The sequence below is a fragment of the Stegodyphus dumicola genome, chromosome 5 (assembly GCF_044657685.1).
Source record: "Stegodyphus dumicola isolate Sdum_Otavi_A_Nest chromosome 5, ASM4465768v1".
NCBI lineage: Eukaryota > Metazoa > Arthropoda > Arachnida > Araneae > Eresidae > Stegodyphus > Stegodyphus dumicola.
This window is the reverse complement of record NC_140772.1, coordinates 158,695,449-158,705,622: the sequence shown is the minus strand read 5'-3', so window position 1 is coordinate 158,705,622 and position 10,174 is coordinate 158,695,449. Positions and strand designations below refer to the sequence as shown.

At 34.2% G+C, this 10,174-nt stretch overlaps 1 protein-coding gene across 1 annotated transcript; it reads left to right on the top strand.

The window, feature by feature from the left end:
• Positions 1 to 471: 471 nt before the first annotated feature.
• CCT3 (chaperonin containing TCP1 subunit 3) lies at positions 472 to 2,525 on the top strand. The gene has a single exon (XM_035365244.2). It carries the CDS (start codon positions 566 to 568, stop codon positions 2,219 to 2,221), a length of 1,656 nt encoding a protein of 551 aa, XP_035221135.1. The 5' UTR covers positions 472 to 565; the 3' UTR covers positions 2,222 to 2,525.
• The last annotated feature ends 7,649 nt before the right edge of the window (positions 2,526 to 10,174 follow it).

Genomic DNA, 10,174 nt, shown 5'->3' with positions numbered 1-10,174 from the left:
CCTCAAATTAAAATTCTAAGTTGCCTCAAATTAAAATTACTCATGTTTGTTTTCAAAATGTTGATTTCTTGTTTTCTTTTTATTTTATTATTATTATTTTTTTTTTTTTGCTTCGATAATAGTTTATTTCGGAATGAAAATATTATTTGGCTTACATCGAATGGCAAGGTGTACGAAAAAAAAATTATTTGTGCTTGTGCATGAAACTTTAAAAAAATATATAATATGTAGGTTGGAAAATAATGCTTTACTTCACAAAAGAAATTACTGGTTATTTGATTATTAAAAAAATTACTGACTTGAAGTAAAGAACTAAAACAACAGAATTTATTTGGAATTGAAAGCTAAATTATTGATATACATATTATTTTAATTAACAGTAATTAATTAATTAAAAAGTAATCTGTGAGTTTATTATTCTTGTCCGAATTATATTATCCTATTCCGGAAACTTCAATAATTTGCTCATGACTGTCACTGTAAAAAATCGCTTTTCGGCCATTGCGTAGCAACTGATTGTTATTACGGTATTAAATTATTACCTGAGTGTGAATCAATATTTAACATGATGCAACTAGGTGGTACTCCAATTTTAGTTCTTAGTCAAGATACAACTAGAGAATCGGGACGTAAAGTTCAGGTTCAGAATGTTTTAGCGGCAAAAGCAGTTTCAGATGTCATTCGCACGTGCCTCGGTCCTAGAGCTATGTTAAAAATGCTGCTTGATCCTATGGGCGGAGTAGTTATGACCAACGATGGTAATGCTATATTACGAGAAATTACAGCTCAACATCCTGCTGCGAAAACAATGATTGAAATCAGTCGTACGCAAGATGAAGAAGTTGGAGATGGAACTACATCTGTAATCGTTTTAGCCGGCGAATTGCTTCATAAGTCTTTACCATTCTTGGAACAAAATACTCATCCTACAATAATTATAAATGCATTTCGTCAAGCTTTAGATGATGCTGTGAATATATTACAGTCTCAGGTATCCATTCCTGTTGATGTTGATAATTCAGAGATGATGTTAAAGATTATTATGGGTTGCTTACGAACAAAAGTCGTGGGAAAATGGGGTGAGAAAGCTTGTAGTATCGCGTTAGATGCTGTTAGAACTGTACAATTGGAAGTGAACGGTCGTACTGAGATTGATATTAAACGTTATGCTAAAGTAGAGAAGATACCTGGTGGTGCGATTGAAGATTCTAAAGTTTTAGATGGTGTCATGTTGAATAAAGATGTAACACATCCCAAAATGCGGAGATACATAAAAAACCCAAGAATTATGCTGCTTGATTGTAATTTGGAATACAAGAAAGGAGAAAGTCAGACTGAAATTGAAATTTCTAAAGAAGAAGATTTCACCAAAATTTTGCAGTTAGAAGAAAAATACATACAAGATCTATGTGCTGATATCATAAAATTTAAACCAGATGTTGTGTTCACAGAAAAGGGTGTTAGTGATTTGGCCCAACATTATCTTGTTAAAGCTAACATTACGGCTATTCGAAGAGTCCGCAAAACGGACAACAACAGAATTGCCAGAGCTTGCGGTGCTACTGTTGTAAATCGTGTTGATGAGCTGAATGAGGAAGATATTGGTACTAAAGCTGGTCTTTTCAAAATAGAGAAAATAGGAGATGAATACTTCTGCTTTGTTGTAGAATGTGAAAATCCTAAAGCTTGTACTATACTTCTACGAGGCGCAAGCAAGGATGTGCTTTCGGAAGTGGAGAGAAGCTTACAAGATGCAATGTGCGTTACTCGTAATGTTGTCTTAGAACCATACCTTGTGCCTGGTGGGGGTGCTGTAGAAATGGCAGTTAGTCAAAGATTGATGGAAAAGTCTAAAAGTATGACTGGTATTGGTCAGTGGCCTTACAGAGCAGTAGCTTCAGCTCTTGAAGTTATTCCACGTACCTTAATACAAAATTGTGGTGGAGATGTTATTAGATCCCTTACGGCTCTTCGGGCTAAACATGCAACTCCAGGAAACATCACATGGGGTATAGATGGAGAAACTGGTCAACTTGTAGATATGAATGCTTATGGCATATGGGAACCTTTAGTTGTTAAACTACAAACATATAAAACTGCTGTTGAGACGGCTATTATGTTGTTACGTATTGATGACATTTTGTCTGGAATTAAGAAAAAGGAGGATACTCCTCAAGTGAGTCATAGCCAAGAACCATCAGAAGAAGCAATGAAAGAATAAAATTAATTAAAAAAAAAAAATATATGGACCATAATGCTTAATTTTTTTATCAACACTGACTATAACAAGTCTTGTTTGCTGTCATAATCTTCTCAGTTCTTCATTTTTAGGTTAAGGTACATGATTGCTCTTTTAATTGTTAAATTAAGTTTTCATAAAAATTCTTTTGTTCATGATTTCGAACATCAACTGTATGCATAAATTGTACCTTTTTGTGCAGAAGAAATGAATGCAGTTATTGCATTGAAAATTTAAGCATAATATTTTGCTACACCAGCAGCATTAATAAAGCTCTTGAATAAAATATGTTTTTTGTTAATTTTTGAAGCTCAACATGCTCTGCATTACTTGCTTACAGGCATCGATAAAATAAAGTATGAAATTTTGAAACTTATTTTATTCTCAAAATAGCTTTTATGTATATGTTTAATTTTCAAGCTGAAAATGAGTGTTTTAAATGTTAAAAGTGATATTTCTTAAGGAAAATAATTTGGAAGTTTTAATAAAAAGAACAAGCTTTTTATGTTTACATTTAGAATGAGTTGTAAAATAGTTCATCTTGCTTAAGTAATTATGAAATAAAGGTATTTTCCTGCATGTTATAAATCAGGTAAGAAAGTTGTTTGGTTATAAATTGAAAAAGGAGTTGTGTAATGATTGTATAGATTTCATTAAGCAATATTTTGACTTCTTTTTAAATTTACTGTTTATAAATAGTTAGTTTGAGGTATATATAAAGTGGCTTGCCAGTATGGCATTTTAAATTAGTTAAGTAATATAAAAATTTACCTTATTAAATAGTGTGTAAATATTGAGCGGAAGTTATTAATGTATGAATATTGGTGTTTGGGGAGAGTCTCTGCATGTCATTTTTAAGTTCTTAAATCATTTTTTTCTAAATATTTCATTAGGCATTTTTTAGTACAGAAATCCAGGTGTCAACTTTCATTCTCAAAAAGTAGCTAAAGCTACCTTTTCACTGTATTTTAAACGTATTTAAGCATTATTATTGTATAAGTTTATTCCCCAAGTGAACCTAATTTGCAAGATTTAAGTTTTGGGTCACCAAGGGCTATTCTGGTATTCTGAGCTAAGAAAATTTAAATTCCAAAATGAATCTTCAATTTTAAAAGACATTAACAAGGGCCTTAATAAAAGTGTGGTAACCTGAGTAGTTGAATGTTCCGTAAATATACTTTTAATGAGAATTAGGTGCTTCTTTGGCATTTTAAGTGAAAATATATCTGTGTATATGGACAAAGTCAAGAGCAATTGTCTGATGTTTTTTTAAGTGAAAATAGGTCAATGTGTGCATGGATACCGTGTTTGTGCAATTCTTTTACTTGTTATTTTGTCTTTGTCTAGCGCCGATTTTTGGTGCTAAGTTCATCGCTACGCAAAGCCAAAATAACAAGTCAAGGAATCGCACAAACTTGGTATCCATGTACCGCCAAAAATGGCATTGCGCAGTCCCTTTATCCACGTACACATCAAACTATATTCACTTAAAAAGTCAAAAGAGCAGCCAACAAAAAAATATATAATCTTAATAAACTATATTTTAAATCAAACAATGAAATAACATAAAAAAGGAAAGTAATTTTTGCACTACACAAAGGAAATATCCACTTACCTTATTTATGAATTAACACTTCGGCTAATCTTTGGAATATAGTAACAGGTAGTTTGACGACATTTTGTTAAGGCAATAAAGGTTACTAGCTAGGACTTTAGCAGTGTACATGGATAAAGTCAAGAGTGTGCGCAATGCCATTTTTGTGCAATTCTGGGATGTTTTTTAAAGTGAAAATAGGTCGACGTGTACATGGATACCGTGTATGTGCAATTCTTAAAAATGCTGCAAGCAGTGGGCGATTCTGCACATTCTCCCAATTTCGCACCTAATATTCGTCATGATTAAGCACTTTTGTTCTATAAAGGTTGTAGCATAAGCGTAATTCGGCTAGCAGATTGTTAGAAAAAAATGTTGATTAAAAAAAAAAAAAAAAAAGCCTTTACTTCGTGAAAACAAAAAAAACTGTCAGGGTTGTTTTTTTTTTTTGGAAAAAATTGCCAAGTTACCATAATCCAAAGATTAACCAACACGTCTTCAGTCTAACAAAATTCCTTAGCATCCAAAAACTTTCTAAAATTATCTAAACTAGAATCCGTATACTGGCATCTCTACATAAATTCACAAAATAAGAGTAAAAAATATCCTCCATTGCAATGTTTGACCATACGCATTTTGTTCCTACAAACAGAACGCCTAATAATGGCTACTAAGTAAACCTTCATTTACATACCAGTCAAGTAATGCTCTTTTCACCTTTTTTTCCAAATCTTACAGCAACTTCAAATTAATTTTACCATCTAAACCACAAAGCAAGTAATATACTTCCTATCCAACACACAGACCAGAAATCCGTACGAATTTACTGCAGTCATGCAACCAATTGCACCACAATAGGGTTTCCATAACATTCAACTACTCGGGCTACCATAAATGAAACAACAACTTCACGATAATACAAGGGGTATCCTTCTCTCTACTCTAAGCCCTAATTTTTTGGAAACACTTCTGCAAAGAACCAGGTGAATGTAAACGTTAGCGATAATAATTCAAACCTGATAACCCAGCAGATTCAACAAATGTAAGAAATTATTTTTGTTGTGTGAGACATGGCTTGCTTGCATTGAAGCAATTTTCAAAGATTATTGCTTTCGTCGCGAAATATATTCTATAATACTCTAACTGAAGTGGCTTAGGCAAGTTCCATTTTTATGTAATGCATGCCTTTTTAGGAAACAACTATGCTTAACATAATTTTTTACCAACCAGAATTCTATTAAATACTATGTTGAACTCATTTTTAACTGCATATGCTTAACATGCTTTTTTGGTAGCAATTTAATTGCACTGATTATTACATTGCTTAATATGTTTATTAGCTAATTTTTAACTTTCATATTCAAAATGCTATATTTGACTTGTATATGCTTTGTATAATGTTTATTTCAAAACTTAACCATATTGCTAAAACCATTACCATTACCAAGCTTCTCAACAATAAAGGCACTGTCGCCAAGGGGTTCTTTGCAGAAGAAAACCTGAATTCTGCGCCAAAAACCCGTTACTGAGACTTCGCATTAACAAAAGCACATTTTTTTTCTTTCATTTTCGATATTAAGTAGATATTTTTTTATGTCAGTCATTTACTTAAACCTATGCTTTATCCAGCGTTACAATGTATTTTAATTTTTCTCCTGCTAACTAGTTTTCATGCAGAGTTGTACAAATTATTGTGCGTTGAGCCACATGTTTTAATAAAATATGATGAACATTATGCTTTCACCATTTCTAAGTTTTAAATCTGGAATTATTTTTTTATTTACTGTTTCTACAGATGTGTTTAGCTATTATATGATTGATTTCTGCATTGCTAGATTTTTTTGTTTTTACCAACATTGGTAATATCCTAGTATACAGTCAGCCTTAGCATGATTTTGAAAATTATCGCCAATACCAAAATGACCCATTTACTATTCACCATATATGTCACATTTACATTATAACGTTGCCAAATCCCGTGTGCACTGTATACTAGGATTAAACCCCAACATTTTTAACATTAAAAGTAGTACATACCTTCTTCAGATATTCTTTCTTTCCATGTACTTAGTAGCCAGTTCAAGATTACATTTCTTTGTTTACCTACATGAAAACTATTTTCACTCTTAAACAAAATAAATAAATAACCCTGTTAACCTTATTAAGTGAAATTATGTGCATAAAAGAATCTGGTATGTCCAATATAAACCTGACTGGATGATGATTGAATAGCCAAGAATACGTTTCAGGAATGCAATATTGTGAAAATACATGCATATTTTATTTTTTAAAACTTTCATCTTTAACTATGTGATATATATATATATTGCTTTTTTGTGATCACTACTGCTTTTATATAAAGAACATGTTTTCAAACATATATAATCGTTATTACGTATAATTGTTCAAACTAATGGTAAGAATTAAAAAAGAGAAGTATAAAAGTTAATAATGCTGGAGTTGTATATATCATAAACTGGTAAAACTGGACATTACAGTCCAGTTTGGCGCGTTTTCAAAAAATTACTAAATCAGTTGTTTTCGTGTGTTTTAGAAAATTGCTAACTCATCATACGCCATAGTAGATGGTTGTGAATTTGAATTAATTCTGTAAACACGCAAAAATATCTAAAACAGGACTTCAAGAAAAATGTTTTTCCCATGTCAGATAATCTTAAATTTAAACTGGTGCTGGAAAATGTCATCCATTGTAAATAAATAAATTTTTTGTTGGATAATCAACTGTTTAACATCAAGATGATAAGATGAAGTTCTGTTTCTTATTTCTGCAATAATGTTTAGTCATTTCGTTTTACATGAATGGGAAATTTTTAAAAGAATTTAATTCTATAAATCTGCTGTAAAAACTTCTGCTTAAATGCAAGCTAGCAAAGTTCTAAGTCTGGGTAACCAACAGGTTGACATATTAATAAATAGTTTTACCTTTTACTTCAGCTGTGATCCTATTAGTTAAAGCGCGGACAAGATAAAAAAGACCAGTTTTTTATGGTTGGGTTGTTCAATGGTGATCTGGTATTTTTAAGTACGAGGGCAATCGCAAAAAAAAAAGTTCTATATTTTTAGATATACAAAGAACCGTTTATTTTCTATAATTGCTACATCACTTTAAAGATTGAAGAATACTTTATTTTTCAACATAATCACCATTTCGGTCGATGCATTTTTGTAGACGCTGTGGCAGTTTTACGATGCCCATGTCATACCAGCTTGCCGCCATGCCCTTCAGGAAGCGTTGAACCTCATCATCGGATCCTCCGATCTTTACGCATGAGTTCCTCAACTTTCGCGATTGTCTCGTCGGCAATTGACGGCCTCCCGCTACTTTCTTCGTCATCAATTTCAGTACTACCGTCTGTAAACTCTCTACACCACTTGCGAACGTTTTTGACATCCATACACTTCCGTCAATGGGCGGTAAATTTCAACCGGTTTAATGCCTTTTTCGTTCAAAAATCGAATAACTGCGCGCACTTCGCACTTGGCGGTAACGTTTATCGGGAGCTCCATTTCGAATGGCTGCCAAGCCAAGACTGAGCATCCGAGCTTATGCTTATGCTTTACTTTCACTACAGGCATCAACTTCTAAGAGTTTAAACCTGATCATTCTAACTTGCCATACGGCCATTCACAGTTGTAGAAAAAATTTAGGACGCTATCACGCCACTCACCCGAAGGCGAAAATAAGAGTCAATTAGGCAATCGGAGCTTTAAGGTGGCGTACACTAACATAATAGCAAAAATTTCAATTTTTAAGTCATGAAAATCAACTGAGTCCTGATTGAAGAACATAAAATTGCTTAGTGAGAGAGATTCGAGAGAATAATATCTAATTCTTAAGAATTCAGGGTATGAGTAGCACGTGACCGGTAATAGCCAATACGTTTGGATCCACAGTGGTAGGCATGGTGAGTTCAATTATTTACACTTTGTACAAATAAACACTAAAAGTCTTTGCCTGTCCAGGCACTAAGTCCATGTTCTTAGTAGTAAACACAAACACAAATTTACAAACATGAAATAAATCTTGGATAAATACTAGTATTAAATGCTTGTTTAAATACTTCAATAAAAGGAGATAAGTTGGATAAAACTATACACATATTTACAGCTACCACTTTACATTATGGTGATATGACCTAGGTCGTTTTCACAGTGGGATCATAGTTCGTAAGTTCTCCCAAAGTATTGACTGGCGAATTCTCCATTTTCTCAAAAACGTTGTGAGCATCCATTAGGATCTGCTCCGGTATATTGGTTTAATTTTTAAATCTTCATAAATGATCGTATTTCTAACATACCAAGGCGCATTAACCATCGCTCTTAGTATTTTATTTTGCAGGAGGTTAACTTTGCTTCGTTCAGTCTTTAACGCCGTGACCCAGGCCGGGGCTGCATAAAGCAAAATTGGTCTAATAAGTGCTAAATACAGAGTACGTTTAATTTTTAGGGCTAACTTTAGATTTCCGTCCTATGAGATTATAGAGAGACATGTAAGCTCTATTTGCTTTGGTAATTTGGTTAATTACATGGTCTTTAAAGCTAAGTCGTTCATCAAGAATCACTCCGAGATATTTAGCGGACGAAGAGACTGGGATGATATCATTTCCAATTTTTATGTCACTATTTGTTCTCTCATTTTTCCTGTAGCGACGAAAGTGAACAATAATGCATTTTGAGGTATTAATTTTTACCTTCCAGAGCTGACACCAGGCGGCGACAACGTTCACGTAGAGTTGGAGGTTGTTTAGAGCTAACTGCGGGCTTCTTGATTGCGACAAAATCACTGTGTCATCTGCATATTTTAGTGTTTTAGACCCCAATGGATTAGGTAAGTCATTTATAAAAATATTAAAAAGCTTTGGTGCGATAACTGAGCCTTGCGGTACCCCACTTTGTATTACTTTCTTCTGTGACAGAGTATCTCCAACCCGAACTTGAAAAGTTCTCTTCAGATAAGAAATCATGAGCTTCACAAAACTGACGGGGAACATGCAATTATTGGTTTTATAGATCAGACCGTCGTGCCAGACTCTGTCGAACGCTTTCTCCAGGTCTAGGAAACACGCCGCAACTCCTGTCTTGTGGAAAAAGCTCTGGAAATAAATTCTACAACATTAAGTACTTGGTGGGTCGTGCTGTGGTGCTTTCTGAAGCCGAACTGCATTGGGTCGATCAAATCAAGGCGTTCTAGGTGACTTGTGGTTCTTGAGTCAAGAGCTCTTTCGAATACTTTGCCAATCACCGGTAAAACTGATGGGACGATAACTGGTTGCTTCCGATGGGTTTTCCCCGGTTTTAAGATCGTAATAATTATAGAGTGTTTCCACTGAGAGGGGAAGTAGCAGTTTCTTATGCACGCATTAAAAATGTTAGCAAGTCGTACGAAACATCTGTGGAGAAGGGCTTTCAACAGAGTTGTAGCTAGGGTTTTCAGCGCCCAGGGACAACTGAAGATTTCGCGCCCCCTATTGCTTGCCAAGGATGGAAAACATTTAATTCTAAAATGTCGTAACATCAGTTTGGCGCCCCTTGGATTCTGCACCCGGGGACAGATGCCCCCTCTAGCTACGCCCCTGGCTTTCAAGGCTCGATTGTTTATTCCATCAAAACCTCTGGCTTTCCTGATGTTAAGTCTTTTGATGATGTACTGAATTTCACCTGGTGAAACAAATTTAATAAAATCTTGGTTATCTCTGCCTTTGATGCTATTAATTTCATTGTTGATCTCCTCTTCGTGTTGTGGGTCGGTCGTAGGGTTTGGCCGAAAAGTCTCCTTCAGCGTATCAGCGAAGACATTCGCAATGTCAGCTTCGAAGTGGTGGTTTAAGCCCATGTGATTTAACGGTGCGACATGATTCGTCTTTTCTTTCCGCATAGCATTAGCAATTTTCCAAACTGTGTTTGTATCTGCGCCTATGTTATTCAATAAATCTTCCTAACTGCTTGATTTAAAATCATTAATATCATTAGAAATTTTTCTGCTTAAATAATTAATTTGCCTTTTTAAGGTAGGGTCTTGAGTGATGTTATGCCTTTTCCTTAATCTATTCCTTTCTTTTATAGTATTTAGGATATCATCTGGGAGTTTTCCAGTGTAGGAATTCTTACATTCATAAGACGAACTTTTGATAGCATTTTGAATTTTTAAAGTGAGGGAGTAGATTTCGCTTTCGATTTCACCACAGTCTCTAAGTAGGGGATTGCAGGGCAGATTGTTCATATGTTCCGTGAAACGATTCCAGTTAACTTTAGTGCGGATTTTTAATTAACTTTAGTGGCGGAGTAGGATAGAACCCATAAAAATCAAAGATCACGGGGAA